Source organism: Aulonocara sp. 'chitande type north' Nkhata Bay, linkage group LG1, assembly GCF_057382095.1.
Source record: "Aulonocara sp. 'chitande type north' Nkhata Bay isolate Kocher_YH1m ecotype deep benthic linkage group LG1, A_spYH_male_GT1.1, whole genome shotgun sequence".
NCBI lineage: Eukaryota > Metazoa > Chordata > Actinopteri > Cichliformes > Cichlidae > Aulonocara > Aulonocara sp. 'chitande type north' Nkhata Bay.
In genome coordinates this window covers 40,498,195-40,519,651 of record NC_141344.1, presented here as the reverse complement: position 1 = coordinate 40,519,651, position 21,457 = coordinate 40,498,195, and the positions used below count along the sequence as shown (strand labels likewise).

At 43.3% G+C, this 21,457-nt stretch overlaps 1 protein-coding gene and 1 non-coding gene across 9 annotated transcripts in view; both read right to left on the bottom strand.

The window, feature by feature from the left end:
• Positions 1–2,663: 2,663 nt before the first annotated feature.
• Positions 2,664–21,457, bottom strand: part of herc1 (HECT and RLD domain containing E3 ubiquitin protein ligase family member 1) — a 94,505-nt gene continuing 75,711 nt past the window's right edge. For all 8 annotated transcript variants that reach the window (XM_086296126.1, XM_086296174.1, XM_086296154.1 and 5 more), the window contains exons 67-79: positions 20,304–20,459; positions 19,634–19,756; positions 19,428–19,530; positions 16,708–16,877; positions 15,210–15,348; positions 14,695–14,864; positions 11,363–11,532; positions 10,954–11,119; positions 10,774–10,850; positions 9,365–9,617; positions 8,105–8,257; positions 6,964–7,269; positions 2,664–3,295 (exon numbers count right to left, since the gene is read on the bottom strand). In XM_086296126.1, the coding sequence (XP_086152252.1) occupies positions 3,110–3,295; positions 6,964–7,269; positions 8,105–8,257; positions 9,365–9,617; positions 10,774–10,850; positions 10,954–11,119; positions 11,363–11,532; positions 14,695–14,864; positions 15,210–15,348; positions 16,708–16,877; positions 19,428–19,530; positions 19,634–19,756; positions 20,304–20,459 (2,172 nt within the window). In that variant the 3' untranslated portion in view covers positions 2,664–3,109. The remainder of the gene's footprint in view (positions 3,296–6,963; positions 7,270–8,104; positions 8,258–9,364; positions 9,618–10,773; positions 10,851–10,953; positions 11,120–11,362; positions 11,533–14,694; positions 14,865–15,209; positions 15,349–16,707; positions 16,878–19,427; positions 19,531–19,633; positions 19,757–20,303; positions 20,460–21,457) is intronic.
• Positions 10,573–10,677, bottom strand: LOC147339572 (U6 spliceosomal RNA). The gene has a single exon (XR_015130354.1). It is a non-coding gene; the product is annotated as a U6 spliceosomal RNA (small nuclear RNA).

Genomic DNA, 21,457 nt, shown 5'->3' with positions numbered 1-21,457 from the left:
GGTTTGTTCCCTTCGCCTTTGGGTCAGGAAACGGGTCCTGGCTGTCATCTGTGCTTATGCTCCCAGCGGCAGTTCAGAGTACCCAGCCTTCTTGGAGTCCCTGAGTGGGGCACTGGAGGGTGCTCCTCCTAGGGACTCTGTTGTCCTACTGGGAGACTTCAATGCTCATGTGGGCAATGACAGTGAGACCTGGAAGGGCGTTATTGGGAGGAACGGCCTCCCTGATCTGAACCCGAGCGGTGTTTTGTTATTGGACTTCTGTGCAAACCACAGTTTGGCCATAACGAACACCATGTTCAAACATAAGTGCACGTGGCACCAGGACACTCTAGGCCGCAGGTCGACGATCGATTTTGTAATCGTATCACCAGACCTGAGGCCATATGTTTTGGGCACTCGGGCAAAGAGAGCGGCTGAGCTGTCAACTGATCACCACCTGGTGGTGAGTTGGATCAGGACCCAAATGTACAGTGAGGGTGTGCTGGGAACGTCTAGCAGAGGCCCCAGTCCGCGACATCTTCAACGCACACCTCCGGCAGAGCTTCAACAGCATTCCGAGGGAGACTGGGGACATTGAGTCCGAATGGACCACGTTCAGCAGCTCCATTGCCGAAGCTGCTGCACGGAGCTGTGGCCGCAAAGTGGTTGGTGCCTGTTGTGGTGGTAACCAGCCTACCGGGCTTGGTTAGCCTGTGGGACTCTGGAGGCAGCCGATAGGTACCGACAGGCCACCATCAGAGCCAGCGCCTAAACTGGATGCACAGGTTGGGGCTCCAGCATAACGTCCAGGATTTGGCACCACTGGAAAGACCTGGTACTGTGTGTGATGTTCATGATTAACATGAACAACAGAATTCTGGAGAATATGGAAATTTGTTTTTGTAAAGTTCTGCTGTAAAAAGTGACTGTAAAATGTGTTGGGTTCATTTTATGGTAAATGGCCTGTAGTTGTATAGCAATGTCAAGTAAAAAATAAAACACAAATATGTGATTCTAATTATGAGATATGAGCCTTAGAGAAATGAATCCCAACAAATGTAAAAACTGATGGGATCAGTACTATGATTTAAACAAGTTGTCTAGTCAAAGTCTGATTTAAGAATGAGGGTTGCGGACTACTCATTTCACTAAACTTCTAATTTTATCTTTTGGGAACCTGGACAGGAAAGAAAATCAGAGCGAACAATACTACAGCTCTAAATGCTTTTGTCAATACAATTCAGGTGCATGTATTTCTGACAAGAGTACGTGAAGAAGATCGAAGCCGATCTGACCGACGCCCTTGACCGACCCAAGTGGAGACGACTTTGCAGAAAAGCGGACCCTACAACCGAGCGGGAAAAACGCTAGGAGGAAGTATTTCTGACAAGATTTGTTCCTAACACAAATACACCCCCGAACTGACCCCTGACCTCCTAACAGCACCTCAAAACTGTTTCTGGGTTCTGATCTTCCTCACTGTCATCATCAGTTTGCCTGCCCTCAGTGAGTGCATGGTCCTCACTGGATAATATGTGCATGTTTATATTATTAACTTTCTAATCTGACATCCCATCCTGTACTCAGCTGACCTGTCAAATGTACAAATATATTGTGGTATTTGTATAAAATATTCTTATATGTGCTTTATGTATTTAATTTTCTTTATGCAAAGTTTCATCAAGATCGGTCATGTTTGCCTACTGGTGGTGGTCAGAGGGCCCGGTGGCGCCAGTGTCCGGCAGCCTCGCCTCTGTCAGTGCGCCCCAGGGTGGCTGAGGCTACAATGTAGCTGCCATCACCAGTGTGTGAATGTGTGGATGTAGTGTAAAGTGCTTTGGGGTCCTTAGGGAGTAAGTAAAGCACTATACAAATGCAGGCCATTTACCACTTACCCTTAGAAAAGTGATCCAAAGGCATAATGTTGCATGATGATATTTCAGTTTAAACATGGATAGAAAGGATATTAATCTCACAGATTTGGTTGTTGAACTAGAGACTAGCTCCGTGTATACCTGTGCTGTTAGACCAGCAGAAGATGATCTCAAGAATAAAACTAGGTCTGGTTTCAATTCAATTTCGGGGAAACCTGCAGTCAGCGGAGACCAAAGCAGTCACCTGGATGAGTGATGAAACGTTTCTCCCACTGAAAACGCTGCGTCCACATGAACACAATCAACCTTTTGGGATTTCCTTACCTGGATTATTGAGCATGCATCAAGACCTTTCTGAGTTCTAGCATATTTTTCATCATCAAAACATTTTACTATTACATAAAAATAACTCCAGTAAAAACTCTGCATTTTTAAAGTGAAGATTTCATTTTAGATTGAGTAAGTTAACCATTTGTCACGGATGTTTCGTGTAATGAATGGACTCAACTAAAAACTGCATGTTGTATTTACTAGGGACATCTATGTTCGACATTAACATTTGTTTGATCGAAATAATGAAAATATGACAAATGTGCAAAAAAATAAGGAAATGGGAAGGAGGGACTTCCCAAAGCGCCGCGTCACGAGAATCTGTTTCACCTGCTCGGGTCGTTATTTTTTTCCAGTTTATTTCTTCCTGTCACACAGTGGCATTTGTGATATTTTGTACTTCTCACATAAATTAATCCATTTATGATGAAGGGTTTTTCTTTTTACCATGGAAATAGCCAACTCCAGCAACAGAACAAATCAATTATGCAGCATTTATTGTCAGGTCTTTTATATGGTTTGGGAAACTTGGCATAGGCAATGAAAACAATAAATATGACATTTTCCCTAATGTAGCATTTTACACAATGTACAATGTGTTTCTTTCTCCACAGCTTGCTTGATAAGGTTCTATACACATTTCCAAACAAATAAACATATCTCCATTCAGAAGCCCTGAAAATGGGATGTGCACAAAAAAAGATAATAAAACACTAAATGCATTTCTCGTATGAATTTGTGTCAATAAAAACTGCTAATAAACCACAAAGAGAAATGAAAAGTTGTGCTGTTTAATCGACATAAAACAGATTAGAAAATGGCCCATCTGCTTAAGAGTTTCCTACGATGGTGCGGTTTGGATAATACTGGCTGTTCCTGCTCATTTCTGCCGAGTTTATTTGTGTGCGTGTGAAGAACTGCTTGGATCAGTAGTCAGTGTCAGAGCCCTCGGCATTGTCCACGTTTCGGGAGAGCATGTAGTTGTCCATGTCGATGGAGCGGCAGTTATTGATGGCGTAGCGCAGCCTCTCAGCCATGACAGCCTGGCTTGAGTACGGAGGCAAGCGCAGCTGGAAGAAACATGTCTGAGAGGTGGGCAAGCTGTCGTAGGGCTGTGGAGGACACACAACAAATTCCAAATTACTTAAACCTCACACAGTGTCGTTCTGTGGCAGGCCAAACGCTGCTCTCCTAAATTCAATTCAGTTGGTACCAAATCACAACAACAGTCGCCTCAAGGCACTTTATATAATAAGGTAAAGAACAAACAACAGTACACTAATGATTTAATGGAAAGTGAGTGAATGTGAGTAAAGAAGAAACATGCAAGTGGTCATGCATCATGAGAAGCCCCAGCAGGTCCGGCCTACTGCAGCATAACGAAGGAAGGGTTCACGGTCATCCCAGCTATACGCTTTATCAAAAATGAAAGTCGGATCTTAAAAATACAGACGGTCTCCGTCTGGCAAATCCACACTGGGTGGTGATGACACAGAAGACGGACGTGAAAGCTCAAGGCTCTGCCCCCCAGTCTGCGCTACTTTTAAATACCCTGGTGGAAGTGATGGTTTTTGGTGGCGCTTCTGAGGCCACTACTATAGATCTTGGTTCGCTGGCACAGTATGTTAAACCAGTCATCACTAATCTGGGAGTTAAAATAGAGGCAAATCTTAAACTTGAAAGCCAGGTCAGAGCTGTTGTCAGATCTAGCTTTGTTCATTTGAGGGAATTAGCCAAAATAAAGCCGTTCTTATCGAAACAGCATTTTGAGACAGTAATCCATGCCTTTGTTACTTCTAGGCTGGATTATTGTAACGCACTTTATTGTGGGGTTAGTGATGCAGCTCGTCTTTTAACTGGAACAAAAAAGTCTGAGCACATTACCCCAATTTTAATTTCACTCCACTGGCTACCTGTACGTTTCAGGATTGTTTTTAAAATTCTCTTATTTGCCTTTAAATCTCTTGATGGCCTGGCCCACCCCCCTACCTCTCCGAGCTACTACAACCATATACACCTGCCCGTTCCGCCAATCAGCAGCTGCTTAAGGTACTGAAAACTAAGTATAAATCTAAAGGTGATCGTGCTTCTGCTGTAGCTGCTCCGAAGCTGTGGAACGATCTGCCCTTGCATGTTAGGCCTCTTCTCTCTCTGAATCTAAAAGTCTTCTTAGAACATATTCATTCGCTGAAGCCTTTGGCATTGATTAGAGGGGTTGACTCAATTTGTTTTAACATGTTTCAATTTATTTGAGGTTTTTAGTTATTTATTTTATCTTATCTCATTTTAATTTTCTTTACTTATGCTATTAGCATGTACAGCACTTTGTGAACTCTGGTTTTATGTTAAGATGTTTAATGGACAAATGAAACTTCATTACTCGAAGCTTTTCAGCACGAAACTCTGGTGGCCAAAAATATGAAGCGCAGCTTGAATCTAAAAGTTAAATGAACTGCTCTACAGAACCTGTGACGTCTTGATATTTTTTATTCATAAAAAAAAGACTATATATAATAATGTGCAACACACTCTTATAATAGGCTGGGACTACGCCTGTGCTGTGAGGTCCCTGCCTCTGCCTGATTATGTATTTCACCAGTGACCAAAGCTTATATAATACCACACCAACATAAAACCAGGGTTCACAAAGTGCTGTACATATACAAAAAGCATAAACACATAAAATTGTATCTAATTTAATAAAAGCTACAGCCCCTTTGGAGCAGCCTCCTCAAAAGCACCTCTAAATGTATACTTAGTTTTTGGTGCCTTAAGGAGCTGCTGATTGGTGGACGTAAGGTAGCAGGCAGGTGTATATGGCTGTAGTAGCCCCGAGAGGTAAGGGCCAATTAGAGATTTAAAAATAAAAGAACTAAAAGGTACAGGTAGCTGGTGGAGTGAAATTAGAATGGAGGTAATGTGCCCAGACTTTTTTGTTCCAGTTAAAAGGCGCACTGCATCACAATAAAGTGCGTTACAATAATCCAGCCTAGAAGTAACAAAGGCGTAGATTACTGTCTCAAAAAGCTGCTTTGATAAGACGGGCTTAAATTTAAAAAAGCTCTGACCAAGTTTAAGATCTGCCTTCATGTTAACTCCCAGATTAGTGATGGTTATAATTCTATCACTATATATGTACGGTGCATTTCTTATGTACAGTTTAGACCTTATTAAAGTGGTTTTTATTCAGGAATAGGCAGAACATCTTCTTTTTGTTGCTGACTCCATATCTCAATGTCGCACAGCAGTTCACTATGTCTCGCACAAAAGACCGCAAATCCTGCCAGTGGTTCACTTCCTTATAAACCAAAGAATCAGGTACTGAAGGAGTGATGTGCTGATGAACAAAGCCTCGGCACAGTGTTTCTGAAGCACTGTGTTGTTTTTTTGACACCTGCATCTTAATTAATTCACTAATTAAGATGCAGGCCAGGGCTACTATGAGCCCGAGCCTGAAGGCAGAGTCGGTTTGTGAGGCTGAGGACAAACCGCCCTACGTTTTAAGATGAAGATAATGGCTGGAGAGTAAAAACTGATATAATTTGAGATGGATCTTGGCTGGGTGAGAGAGCGCCCATCAGGATGCAGGTGTGAGGACCGGTTGCTATAGTGACTCTTGTCAGGTGACCCAGACTTCTGTCAGCTTCAGGTTGAAATAGACAGAAATTTGTCTCTGAAATGCTTCCTAAGAGAAAACTGTTGTATAAGGAAACTTCTTTCACCGTGAGCGCCAACAACTCCTAGTCTACAAATTCTTAAATTTTCCTATCTGTAGAGTTTAGTATGTGGATGTCGTGACAGTGTGGAAACAGCCTGCGATTCGGATTTTCACATGAAATTTAGACGGTTTTCACATTGTTCCCTGTGGAAGAGTTGGACGGAGGAGGCAGCGCTTTGGGGACATTTATGAGAGACAAATATCTATCACAATAACCGGGGATGAAAGCGGACACCCGTGGCTATTATTTTAGAGTAAAATGATGGACTTTTTGGTTTTATTTAGCCCATTTTTCAATTTTGTGCTTCTACTTTTTACACTAAAGCTGGCTGATAATTTGGTAATCTAATTAAATTAAGCTCATTCAGGAAGTTCAGCTTTGACTATTTCAAATATTTTTAAACACTTCAGGCAAAATCTTTAAATTTCCAGCATTCACACTGCCAGGAAATGCAAAAATATGTTATTGTACACTCATAACGATAGTTAATAGTGTCCTGAGTTACGCAGCGGTCCATTGAAGATGGGAGAACAAAAGAACCAAAATGCCCCCAGATAAACGTAGACTGAGGTCCTCTGTCTCTGAACTGCCTCATCCAGAAAAAAGTTATTTTCCCTGCTCAGCTCATTGCCAATAAACCATCCTAAATATCACTTAGATTCCCCAGGGATTTAAGGAAAATAATTCGGGCATTTTTTCATGATGACGGGGCGATTGTGGCTCAAGAGTTGGGAGTTCGCCTTGTAATCGGAAGGTTGCCGGTTCGAGCCCCGGCTCGGACAGTCTCGGTCGTTGTGTCCTTGGGCAAGACACTTCACCCGTTGCCTACTGGTGGTGGTCAGAGGGCCCGGTGGCGCCAGTGTCCGGCAGCCTCGCCTCTGTCAGTGCGCCCCAGGGTGGCTGTGGCTACAATGTAGCTGCCATCACCAGTGTGTGAATGTGTGTGTGAATGGGTGGATGTCTGGTTGTGTAAAGCGCTTTGGGGTCCTTAGGGACTAGTAAAGCGCTATATAAATACAGGCCATTTACCATTTACCATGACAATGCACCGCTCTACTTACCCTGTCCACCTTCATGATCTGAAACCTCTGGGAGATATCAGCTGTGTTAGCAGGGAGCCTCGAGCGACCTGAGACAAAGCGCATGAAGAGGACACGCTCCTCGTTGGAGAACTCCTCCAGGGTCTGCCAAAACCACTGCACCAAGGAGTGCTGTTCATCCACCTCTCTGTAGCGCACCACCTTCTTGAGCACATCGCAGCAGATCTCCGGCATGCCACAAACCATCTGCTCCAGCTGCTTGGCAGTGAGCAGGGACAGTAGCGGCACCGGCACGATCCACGACATGCCCTCACGCACTGCTGCCACCTGGGAGAGATGAGCCCACAGGAGAAGACTTATGTCCGTGTTAAGGCCAAAGTCACGTTTTATCTAACGGTCAGTTCAGCTAAAGAGACGTTCTTGTTTGTTTCCAGTCCTGCACACAGCTTGCTGTTATTAGGGTTTCCATGTTGAAACAGCAGACAAACACTGTGTTCCTGTATCTGGATCATCTGTTCATTCCCCTGTGAATGCTCAGTGGCTAACAACTGGTGACTGAGAAGTCCTTAGCCAACGAAGTTTTGAAACAGTATGACCAAGACGTACAAGTTCAGTTCAATTTCATATGACCCAAATAAACTCCAAAGGAAAGTCAAGTCAAAATGCTTCCCAGACGTCTATCCGAAGTCTTTAGTTACAACCACAGCTATGGCCAATAAGTGGGTCTTTGACCCAACACAGGTTTAAAACACTTCCACACTTTTTTATGACTTTGAAGTTAATCCATGTTTTTAATAAACACATATTTATTTATTTTTTTAAAAAAAGAAAAAAAAACACACTGTGAAAAGAGTCAACATCGACGAGCTCGTCCTGATGTCTCTAAACAGGAAACTTAAAACACTGAGAATCTGACTCCATCCAATCTGAGGTAAAATAGTAACATTTTACTATTTCCATATCATTGCATGATTTGACTTACAATCGCATTTGTTGCCCAAGGCAGTGATCTGATTGGTCAGATCTGTTTATTCAGATCCAGAAAACTGGAAAAATGGAGTTTGTGCTGTTGTACTGAAGAGGTGAGTCCGAAAAATATTTTTAATACACAAAATATTCGCATGGATTTGACATGTCTGGTGTGTAAAGGCCTTTTCTGTACCTGACGGTCGATTTCATGCAGTCTGTACTCAATAGCTCTTTCCACATATTCCTTCCTGTTGGAGAAAGTGAGAGGGATGCTGTTCCCTCCTGGGATAATGGGGACCATTTTACCATCTGCACTCTGCCCGACAAAGGAATCCAGAGGAATCATCTGCAAAACAAACACAAAAACTGTGAGTACTGGCAAAGAGCTCACTGAGGTTAGAGAACTTCACTTCATAAAGAAAGGACCTGTGATGGAATTACATTAATGATTTAAAAATATACCTAAAATCTCCACATCTCTAAGTCCTAAATAATAAACCTTGGGCCCTGTGGATCAGTGACAATTAATCTTTGTCCCCAGATCTGAGTTTGATAAGACAAACTGCTGTTTTTCTATTTGAACACGTAGTTAAAAAGCAGTTATGTCCATGGCCTAAAAGAAGCAGATCAAAATATGACAATTATATTATCAAAGAGAACGCATTAGAAAGACAAGCAAAGCATAGAATACAAGTCAATAACGTCTGCAGTCATGGTAAATAAAGGCCACTGTATGGTTTTCTATAAAAGCTTTCCACTAAATCTAACAACCGTTCATTGTTCTGTTCATTTATTCATTTCATCCAACGCATGAAAGCTCATGTGGCAGAAATGAGCTCTCATCTGCAGCGTCTTTTCTTCAGTATTCCTCTCCTCACCCCCATCTGGCTCCTCCTCCCTGAGCCTGCTGGAGGTTTCTTCCTGTTAAAAGGGAGTTTTTCCTTCCCACTTTCGCCAAGTGCTTGCTCATAGGGGGTCTTTCGATTGTTGGGCTTTCTCTGTATTACTGTAGGGTCTTTACCTTTCACCCTATAAAGCCTAAAAGCGCAAATCAGTCTGTGCATAACTATATATTGCTCTGCCCATGTCGAATGTCGGTTGGAAAGATTTTAGATATTGCCCAACGTTAGACGATACCCAGCCCGCTTTGCCAATGTAGCCGCTCCCCCGGCCTAATTCCAGGTTGGACCCAGGTAAGCCTGTCTCAAGCAAAGTAACATTACACAGGTTTTCTTTCATATTTCAACTGTTCTTAAATGTAGACATCTGCTTTTTCTCTGTTGCACTAAAAATGAACCAAACATTGAATTTAATGTTCTATTAAACAACCCCAGTTAACGCTGCTCAATGAATGGATGTGTTTGTGGCTGCTGGCTTGCTTTAGTGTGGTTTCAATATTTAAATGTCTAAGTATAATCCTCACACGAACATACAATCAAAATGCTTTTCTAACCTCATGGAAATTATCCTCCGTGATGCCGCTGTCTTCAATGTGAAGAATGCTTTTGAGTGTCTGCACATAGAGCAGGTCCACTTCCTCCAGGTCCTCCAGCAACAAGGGGATGCAGCACAACTGCTTCCAAACCAAAGGAGCCAAGTGCAGATCCAGGGGCTTCTTGGTGCGGATGGCTACCCCCATAAGAATACCTAAGAATTTAAACTGGAGCATGTGCTCATCCAGGCATGCTGACGGGTTGAGGAGGAATCTATCAAAATCAGAATCAGAATACTTTAATAATCCAGAAGGAAACTATGTGGGTTTCAGTTGCTCCAAGGCAATAACAGTAACAGACTAGACTATTACAAAGTTTACACATTTAAGAAATAGCACAATATACACGCATACAAATCGCTCACTTATACATATGAAGAATATTATAGAGGTGAAATGTATATGATTGACATTTGACTCTAACCTGTGAAACTTTGTCATTCGTTATTTTACTGTAGAGCGTGTGCAAAGGGTGTAATTGTTGCAGTGTGTACGGCGTATTAGATGGAGGAGTTCCACAGGCAGGAATGATTTCCTGTGTCTCAGTCCATGCTCCTGTGACTGGCTAGCAAGTCATGCAGTGTGTGGGAGGTGCTGTCCATCACTGTCCTTATCTTGGACAACAGCCACCTGTCAGAAACACCCTAAGAGAGTCCAGCTCCATCCCCACAACATTACTGGCCTTGCCGAGCAGTTGATTGAGTCTGTTGGCATGCTGTCCCAGAATGCAACAGCATAGAGGATGGCACTGGCCACAACGGACTCGTAAACAATCCTGAGGGAGTGGTGCAGCTCTGGATACGGCTGTAGGTGGCTGAGCATTCACTGCAGTGTCGTAAACAGCCACCAACATTACAAGGGTAAATTCCCTGATCAAATAATACGGCCCGAGTCTTTGATTGTTATGTTTGTTTGTTAACAAGAACAGCAAGCCCTCTTCCTTTCTGCTTACCGCTCGTGGCGCTGTCCCTGTCCGCCCGAACAGTGTGGAAGACACACTGTCCACTGGAATACCCCGGTGCATCCATGATTCGGTGAAACACATCAAGCTACTCTCACGATATTCCCTCTGACTCCGTGTCAGCGCTGTTAGCTCGTCCATCTCGTTTGCTAGCAACCGAACGTTCCCCAATATAATAGACGGCAGACACGGTTTGAAGCCTCCGCTGAAAAATGTGAAACGCTTCACGAATTTACGTGTCATCCTTGCACAGAGACCATGCTAATCTTCCCTGTATCATATCCAGTTTAGCGCATGCCATCAAAGAAATGTCTTTCTTTTATTTCAAACAAAGGATTAGTTACTCTCTTAAAGTCCTACAACTTCCAACACATTAACTGACCTACATGTTTCATTAAGGTCTTCTCACCTGTCTCTGTTGTAGCCAACCTCTGCTGTGGCATTGGGAGATGGGATGAGCAGGTCCACAACTCCTGTCTCCAACTCCTATGGATAGATATACATGACAGTGAAGAAGTAGTAGCTCTATCAGACATCCAGTAAACAGCTGGAATAAAATTTGTTCTAACAAGTCCAGATGTTTACATACCTGACACATCTCTGTGATGGTGTCATCAAAGACCCCTCCTGCATCGTCAGCACCTTCTCCAACTAGTTTGACCTTCCAGGCTCTTGAGGGAAGTCGGAGATCTGAAGCATTCAACTTTACAACTTGCCGAGCAATCTGTACAAAGATTGGTTTACACTTCCGACCTCTGCAGAGTTCAAATGTGATGGAAAACCAAAGTGAAAAGGAAGAAGGGGATTTTAAGTTTACCTTTAAGCACAAAATTATATTTATAACATCAGTAGCTGATGAAGTAGTTATGCATCTATTTTTTTATGCAGTACAACAATTCCACCCTGGAACAGTTTAAAACAACCATTAAAACCTTCATACCAGTGGTGAGTGTATGGAAACCTCTGACTGCAGGCTAAAAACAGTTACCAGTACTGACCGTGTGGAGATGCGTTTGACAGTGATCTGGGGACCGTAGTTCTTGCCCTGCACCATGGTCTTGCCTATCGACCGCACCATAGGCAGCGTATACACTCTGGGAGCCAAAAGGGGCCTTAACTGGCCCTGGACGATTCCCCAGGTACCGGCGTTGTAATGGGAGGTACAGCTCTGCAGAATTAAAATGACATTTAGTATTTACTAATTAAGAGGAGCCCCAAATCTTTTCCCTACATTTGTGCAACGTCTAAACTATAGGGAAGAAAAAATCTTTTCAATTAAGATGTAACATAGTAGTCCCCTTTCAGTCCATACAACACATTTAGTTTGGGATATCACGCCCCTGCATGTTGTGGCTTAAGGCACCTCTATTCGTGCCCTGTGATGACACATATAGACTTCTGTGATCACATTGATCCTGCAGTTCTCACACTTCACCTGAGCGTAAAAACTGAGGGGATGCCGAGTTGGGCTAGCTACTGATAGTTAGAGCTGCTGTCTGCTGGCATGAAGTCAGTTTAACTGCCTCGTTGGTGTTAGCCTCCACTGTTCAGTTGGTGTGTGGGCTTCCCACAGAGTGGAAATTTCAAGTGTCCTTGTGCAGCACTGTTGCTTTGCATTTTGGCATGAGTACCAAACCAAAGCAAGCAAAGCAGAAATCTTCTGTTTCTCCCGTCCTAATGGGTGCTGTTTGCATGACCAGCATGAGGTTGCCCTGTCTGACTGGGGACTTACCACGCCGGGAAAAGTAAGCCTGTGTATGTTGTTGCCAGCTCCAGGGCTCGACCCTGGAAAGACGGAGAAAGTGCTAGAACGGCTGTTGCATTGCAATACCCTCGCTAGGGTTCCAGCTTTTCCAAATCTGAAGATGAGGAGTATCTGGTCGATGTCTCTGCAAATATCTGGACTGACTGAGGATGAACCACGCGGGAGCACTGGCTAGCCTCAGCGGACGCTCACCAACATGATGACGTGCTGGACATCAGCTTGGGCATTCATCGACATTCTCATGGATGAACAGCAGAGCTTGTTGTCGGCTCAGTGTGCCGCCGCTGCTCCGCTTGCAGGCCAAAACAACATCTCTGTTTTTTCCACGTTTCATCACACAGTGGAGAAGCTCAGAGTGGAAAGGCCATCTACAAATCTCTGGCAGTTTGTGGAGTTTTTCCTTCCAGCGAAGCTGACAACAGAGTATAACTGCCTTCCAGTATTCCCAGACTTTGTCTCCGAGCTAACCACTTCACATGTGCCAAGCCACCGTCTTGGGTTAGGGAATCCCCAGCTATGGACAGTATTTAGAGCTGGACAGCACAAAGAAGGCTGGCTTAGCCAACCCGCCTCCTACGGAATGGCTGTAGCTGGTAAATTTACCGTTTACATTTCTGGAGGCATCCCCATTCCACATATATGGTGTAGCTGATCCCACATCTCTTCCATCCAAGCACTGTACATGCTCTGCATCTCAGCCCGACAAGATTTATAATTCTCAGGCGGGCGCTGCCCATGCCATGAGCTCAGTCACTGTGATACAGTCGCACCAGGCGATGTACCCGGTGCAACTTGGGTCCATTGGTTTCCCCAGACAACTACTTCTACCTTAATAAGAACCAAGTAAAAATGGAATACATTCTCCGTGCCCTTTGTGGTGTGCTCCCTAACAGAGAGATGGCTTCAATAATAGTAGCACATCTGACCTCAGATAGGGACAGTGCTATCTACTTGGATGAGCCAGTATCTGTTGTCAGGTCATTTGAATCTGAACTGAGGAAGAAGCAGACGGCAGCTTTGCGTGATATCATTCCCAGACATGACACAGGCTAGCTGTTCCTCTTCCCACCGCCGAGAGCGGACCGACTGCTGCTAATGTGGGTGTACCACCAGCAAGAGCCCAGCCTCTGGGGTAACTTCCACGCCAGTCAGCCTGGAGCTAAGGTCCACCTTTGGGCCCCAACGCCCAGGAGAAAGACGTCTCAGTCCTCCTAGCTATGGGATTGAGTTAAGAACTGCAGGGAGATGCCAGTTCCCCTATCTGGTGCTGCCCAAGAGGCACTCCTTAAGTCACAAACCCCCCTGCACACAAAAATATATTTTTGCTGTTTCAGGTTGTAATTCCTAGTTCGGACTTGTCAGATGTTCAGGTGACCACAACAGGTAATCCCACGTTTCTCACCCTCATCAGAGTCTGAATTTCAGTGCAGCGCAGGCTGCACACCAATCAGTGAGAGCTCCCAGCCGTGTTTCAAGCTCTCAACTTTCTTTGTCCAGTTCTGGGCCAGCATGTATTAGTCAGGATAGAAAATTCAACAGTGGTCTGTTACACAAACGCCCAGACAGGGGCACGTACCCCTTCACTGTTAAACCTATCTCAGTCTCTGCTTTCATGATTTAGTGTTCATTTTCTGTCTCCGAGAGCCACACATGCTGGGGCTGGACTTTCTCTCCAGGCAGGAACCCCAGAGGGGGGAATGAATATTACACCCTTTACTAGTGGCCAGTTGTGGGATCTGTTTGTCGAGGCAAAAGTAGACCTTTTTGCCTCCAGGGTGAAGACTTACTGCCCTCATTCTTCTCTGCAATTGACCACGACGCAACCATTTCCATCGGAGGACTCTGGACAAGGGGCCACCAACCTACTGAGAGGTCAATTTCACCAACTGCCTCCAGGACAGAGTGCTGACTTTTGGCTTGTGTCTGACACACAGTGTTTCTACAGTGTGCTGAGGAAGTCACAAAGCGTGACTGAGACAGGGGGTGTTAATTTAGCTGTATATTTAGGTGACTGGCTCCTTCTAGTGCAGTCAACGCAGGAAGTGACAACACAAATGTCAGATTTTAAGATGCAATCCGAGCTTCATAATAAACACCGAAAAGTGTGTACAACATGCACCTTTTCTGGGTTTATGCCTGAACTCAATCACCTTTACAGCCTTTCAGTTATGAGAGTGAAGGTGTTCAGAGCCTGGACTGTGCCTTCAGTCACTGAGGCTGGAGATGCAAACCAAAGGAAAGACAAATCTAAGTTTAGCCATTTTCTTCTTCTCATTCTGTTCACATCTATGGGAGAGTTTTCAGCTTGTTACAGTCAATGTGTTAGAGGCACTAAACTAACAGTATTTTTCCAGAAGCTGTTTCTGTAGTAGATAAAATACACAGTAAGACATAACTAACACTTAGCATCACTGCCAGGTCAAATATCAAAGGCTGCTAAAGCCTATCATTCAGAACAATATAACTGGTATCACATTACAAAAAATTCTAACAACACATTTTTTACCAAATTTCTAAATATTTTCTGTACAAGTGTCTTTTGTTTTTATTGTAGTCGTTGCCCACCTGGTTGTTAGGGCTGAGGTTGAGTAGTCTCCATGACGAGTACATGAGGTCAGAGAAGTGGTAGAGGAGCCGCAAACGGGCCCTCACTGCCTCGATGCTCACTTCTTTAAGCCCACTGTACTGAGGAGGCACTGCTGCTGGCAGGCCAAGCTGAAGAGGTACAGATGAGCCTGAGGAAGATTAGAGTGAGATATGATCACCCTGAACACTGAGAAGTGTGGGAAGAAAAGTCGACTCATTCATGACAAAAGTTACATTAAAGAGATTTTCTGCTGTCACAGTTATGCTAATTATTGTTTGTTGTGGCAGCCATCCAAAGCTCTGTCTCTAATCCCTTTGACATATTTTCTATGTGATGTGGTTTATAAGGCAGGTTTCTAAGCACAATACATAAAAATAAAACCATTACGCTCTGGTATTTTGTACGTTCCAGCAGCACAGCAGGAAATCTGATATCTGGGAGAAAGTATCAAAATATCAGGAGGCATTATGTGAATTTTGTGTGTCTGTGTAACCTGGTGCTCGAGGCGGCACAGAGGGAGCCGTCCACGCTGCACTATGACAGCGTCCAGCAGAGATCTGATGGATGTTCTTGCCCTGCAGCGTTGTTACCAGTGTAGGTTCTCTAACATGGTTGGTGTGTCCCAGACCCAGCTGCACAACACAGTCATAAGTCAACATTTAAGAATAAGTGTGTATAACAGCTCAAGATCAATTCTGAAAATAAATCAAACCTGACTGCCAGGAATGCAAACAATGCAATGTTAGTATTACCCTGCTGATGATGTGTTGTTGCAGTAGCAATCCTGCACAGTATGAGAGGCACAGCAGGAATTCTGCTTAGACTCAGTGATACCGTAGCACTCTGGATCTTTTGTTAGTCTAAGACAGCTGGCTGAGCGTTTTGTGACTGCTGGACGACAGGCGCCCCTCTCCAGTTGCACACTCAGATTTGTGGAGAACCTCGTGCTAAATATCTTGCAGATGACCTGATTCTGGGTCCTGTGCGAAGCAGAGCAGCTAATCGCTGCTACAACTGAAGGGGTGGCTGTAGCTCAGGTCATCTGCTGCGTTTGATCCCTGGCCGCTGTATGCCAAATATCTGTGGGCAAGATACTAATTCCAATGCTCTCCAAGACAGAAGCACTTAGATCACTAGAAAAAGTTCAAGTTCTATAAAGCGTTATATAAGAACTAGTCCATTTACCAGCCTGGTTCTGCTGAAGGTGTCGTCCTGTTAAAAGCGAGTTTTTCCTTCCCCCTGTCACTAAAGCACTTGCTTGTAGAGTTTTGTTGAGGTTTTCTCTGTTTGGATTATTGTAGGGTCTTTACCTCACTATATAAAGCACCTTGAGGCGACTGTGTTGTGATTTGGTATATAAATAAAACTGAATTCAACTGAACTGAATCTAACAGTCAGTGCAGAGGCCAAGGATGGGCCAAAGACTTCTCTTAGGAGCTTTGAAACACTGAGAGAGTCCCTGCTCATTGGGGGCAACTCATTCTTTTTCTTAGCATTTACAGACCAATCTCAAAATGATCATTTATTGCTAAGAGTTTAGAAAAGGCTATGACTAAGCAGATTACACCAGTCTTAAACAAAGACAGTGTGCTGGAGACATTTCAATCTGGGGCTCATTCTGTTCTTTGAGTGTCCAGTGTCATTTTAATGCAAAGTGACGCTGGAGAATATTCTGATGTGAAACGCTACGTTTGATACCGTCCACCACCATACTTTCCTTGACAGGCTGAAATATTGGGGTGGTGTATCTGGTTCTGCTTTGGAGTGGCTCACATCATATCTGTCTGAATGATACTTTTCTTTGGCTGCTTCTGAGTCCTCGTCCTTTTATCTTAGCTATTGTGTGCCACGAGGCTCTCTATGTGTGTAATATAAGATAGATGACAAGGCTACATTTTCAGTAAATCCATTTACTTCAAATAAGATAAGCAGCAAACAGTCTTATTGAGACTTTGACACTTATGTTCCCACAAGCATTGTATGCATGTTACCTGTCCCTCCGAGTTGCTGCCCCAGGTGTAAACATCTCCTGTGGAGGAGAGTACCAGAGTGTGTTCAGCTCCTACAGCGACATCCTGGATGTGGATCCCTGAGAGACCTGGTACCTGTTGGGGCCGGTTGTGGTTCCTGGCTCGACCCTCTGGCAAGCCAATTAGGCGGTCTTCAACAAAAAAAGGTAAAAATATATTTGAATAATATGGCACGGAAAAAATCTCACTTTGACTTCATGGTGAAAACTCAATTGTGTAATTGTCATAATCAGTGTTAAAACCACTAATGGCCAAATCTAAATATCACACTCATTTTAATATGTTATATAATAAACTACTGTTTTCACTAGCATTCATTAATATGATTATAGATTATTGTGTTATTAATATCCCGTATAAAATAAGAAAAATGGGACTGAGGGGTTTGTGGGTTTCAGTTTTGTCTTATGGAGTTTATAGAGCACCATAATGTCACTAACAGAGGTTTCTATCTCAGGGCGTACATTATTATTTTTGCATTATCAACGTGGTTTTTGCACAAGCACATTTAGCTTTGGGTAGTGTGCAGTCACAGCTGTTTCATCTCACTGCTGCATTTTAAATGTAGAAAAAAACACGGTCATGTTGCTCTAACCCATAGGTGTCAAACTCTGGCCCGCAGCCTAATTACATTTGGCCCACGAAGCCAAACCAAATGACTATCAGAGCTGGCCTGCTGGTATTATACAGCTAATATATATATTGTTTAGTATTAAGCTTTGCTTGTTCCATATTCAGTTTTTCAGCTAAACTTGTTTGAGTCCATAAGAAAAGATTCATTCTTAAATCTGGAGGAAGATTTGTTTTCCAATAAATATTAACGTCAGCCCGCGACTTTGTTCCAGTTTTGAATCTTGGCCCACTGTGTGTTTGAGTTTGACACCCCTGCTCTAAACAATAGAAAGACAGTACTAAGAGTACTTCTATTAAACCTGTGGGCTTCTGCAAATACTTAAATACTGTGACCAATGACAATCTTTTAAGTCACATACTGACCACCTGTTAAAGAAACTGAGGCTGAAGTTGGGGTACTTTTTCACAAACAGATGATTTCTCTCCTGCTGCCACCCTCCGGGTTTAAGGTATTGTTCATCAGCCCTCCTGCTCACTCTCAGTTTATCATGAGGCATTAAGATACCTAACTGGCTGTAAACCTTTAACACATCAACATTCTTTGGCTGATTGGTATATCTATAAATCATTTTCTGGTTTTCCATTCTATTCACTGTTCCATCAGTTTGTGCAGAGCTTGGAAAAAAGGCCTTCTCATTTCCTGCCCTGTCATCATGGACCACATTACAGCGGAGCTCTCTCAGATGGCATCGCTTGCAGAGTTTAAAAGATCTATAAACGACTTTATGAATCTGTCACTGGGAATTTTTTATGTGATTTTGTAAATCTTGGACAAGTTTCACCATTTTAGTATGCTTGTCTGAAACAGATCATGTAATGAGAAAGGGAGTCTCAAATAAAAATTAAATAAAAATAAAAGCCCAGGTATTAGCTAATATGGGCGACATGGCAGTAGGGCTGCCACGATTAGTCGACTAGTCACGATTACGTCGACGACTGATTTAATAGTCGACGCGTCGTTTGAAGCTTTGTAAGATCCCAAAAGACGCAGGAATAAGTAGCAGGATTTAAGAGTGTAATAACGGACTGAAACAGAAGATGGCAGCACTGCATGTACAAGGATGCCAGCTGCCGTTAAACCCCGAAGAAGAAGAAGCTGTGTCCCAGAATTCATAGCGCGGCCCAGCTCAGTTTCCAACAATGGCGGCAGCTAGTTAGTTTTAATATTACTCTTATTATTCTTTCTGGGTCACAAAATAAACGTTTAACATATTTTCAGCCGAGAATGTAGCTGTGTAAACCTCAAATATCTGCTCAGTTTATCAGGACACCGCATATTTTCAAAAGCGCTCTGACGTTTTCGGAGACGTCTGTTACCCACTAGCTCGATAGCTAGCCGGGGGCTAGGCTAACTAGAGCCGTGAGAACACCGGACTCCCGGCAAATTGTTTTCAAACCCACCGCCGTCTTTCGCTACTCAGGTTAAATATATATGAGTCACTTAGATAACTTAAAATGTTATTGTTTGGCTTTTTTAGTATTTTATTTGTTCCTGAGTAAATCAGTTTGTCTGAGATTAAAGTTTTAGTTTTTACACAGCTGAATAAACGTCAAGCAGACAGCTGATTATCAGAAGTGTGAGATGCTCCAGAATTTACTCCGGTGTCCTGTTATATTTTAGATAGCAAGGAGTTTATTAATCTTCACCGAAACAATCTGCAAATTTCATTAAAATGTAATAAACTATCATCTTGTCTTTATTGTTAGTTAGCACAGACCTGAAACACTTAAAGCTGTAAGCTAATGATAGTTATATAGGAGCAGATGCTGCTGGTGCAATAAGCTGAACGATGATGATCTGATTAGTCGACTAATCGCAAAAATAATCGTTTGTGGCAGCTCTACATGGCAGCTAGGTCTGTCTTTAAGACCCCAACGTGGGTGAGAGAAAGGCTGAGAACTCAAACTCCTCAGCAAAATGTTTTATGAAGTCGTTGATCAAGTGAGCTATAAGAACATTTGCCTACAGACTGGCCTTTAACAAGAATGCAGATTTAAGGCAGTTATAGATTAACTTTGTTTTTAAACCTGGAATAAGCTAAGCTTACCTTGGCCAAACGTGAAAACCTTGCCATCTTTGGTTAAAGCCACGGAAAACTGAGTTCCACAGGCTACTTTTTTTATACCAATCCCACACAGCACGTCCACTTTCTAAGGATTTCAAAACAGGTCAGGGTCACAAACAGTTTCACTGTTTGATAGGCCAACAGATTAACTTCAGTTAATTGATCAGGCATCACAATGCAGCAGGTACCTGAGGTGAGGACTTGGCTGTGGAATTCCCAAGTCCCAGTTTCCCGTAGTCTCCATCGCCAAAGGCCCAAACCATCATTCCATCAGCAGAGACAACTAAAGTGTGGTTCAAACCACAAGCCACCTGAGGAGGGAGCACACGACAACACCAACTATCAATAGCTAAGATAAGGCTGGACAACTGAAAATAATCAAAACAATTAGAACTCAAAACTGCCCCAAAGTAGTTCCAGCAACCAGAAATAATCTGCCAAAATGTCACAACACCTAGAGCACAATCATATTACTGCAAAAACCTTAAAAAATTAGCTGATGGGGTTGGAAGGTTGGTAGCTTGATCGGCTCCAGTCTGTATGCCAAATATCCTTTGGGCACAACACTGTGTGTAAACGTGTGAATGTTAAACAGAAAGCATGTGCTCGTATGAGCTCTTTGAGTGCCCAGGCAGAGTAGAAAAGCTCTATATAAGAACCACTGAAATATTTATTTCACAGTGTTTTTTGAATGTCCACAATCAGCATATAGCACCAGTGGACACATGACGACTGATGTCTTCATATTGTTCTCCAGTATAGAAAACAGTAACAGTGTAACAGTACAGAAATCCTCTGAATGTGCCGCGTATCCAAGCATTTCACAGACACCAACTGTAACAGTAATGAACGTCTTACCTGTCCTACATGGTAGCCCTCCAGAGCAGTGACCTTCTCTGGCAGCTTCTTGTTTGAGGTGTTCCCCAGCCCTAGTCTTCCATAATCACCATTACCAAAAGTGAAAAGCTTCCCATCAGCTGTGACTACGGCCGAATGTTTGAACCCGCAAGACATCTAAAGAGTGAAGAAAGCACAGAGCATTGTAACTGAAACTGCCTATCTCTATGATGTTCTTGTTAACCCCAATAAAGGTGTGCAGAATATGGAGGAGAAGCGTGACCCAGAGAAACCTTAATAGATATATGACAGAATTCTGCAACAGCAAAGATAGTGTTGGAAGTCTAACCTTCAAGAGAAAAAACTTATTTTTGGCTCAAAGTAGGCAAACATGTTTTATTGATTCCCACAGAATTACACTGTACACCGCTCAAAAAAGATTAAAAGAACACTTCTTAAGGAGACTCTAGCCAGAGTACAACATCTGGAATACTGATCAGTTAAGTAGCACAGAGGATGTTTTTGTGTTAATAAAATCAACAACAGGGTGGCTGTGGCTCAGGTGGTAGAGCAGATCAGCTACGGAGTGGAAGGTTGGTGGTTCGTGCCAAATATCCTTGGGCAAGATACTAACCCCAAGTTGCCCTCCGATGCGTTCATCGGTGTGTGAATGTTGGTTAGTTTGCACTTGAGTTTAGAAGTGCTTCTAGGAGTGGGTGTGAATGGGGAGAATGAGGCATGTTGTATACAGCGCTTTGAGAACATCCCAGCTTCATAGGTGGAAGCCACTGACAGATGAAGAGGGGACTTTTTAGTGTGGTGGGTCCTGGTTCCTCTGGGTGCATGATGATGTCAGATCTCATGTGCAGACAGTATGAGAGAGCAGGCTGTTCCCAGAGGATGAACTGCCATTGACTGGCCCCCACGCTCGCATAACCTAAATCCAGTATTTCACCTCTGAGATATTGTGTTTTAGTCTATCTGAACCTCAGGTTGTCTCTCCAAGAGCTCAGTCATGCCCTGGTACAGATCTTGGAGGACATCCCACAGCACATGGATACACAAACTATTCAATTTAACTCCATTTTGTTGATACATTTAGATACATGTGATATATACAGTATACATATTTACTTATATTTATAAGGCAGACCTTACAAACTAGTGAGTACCAA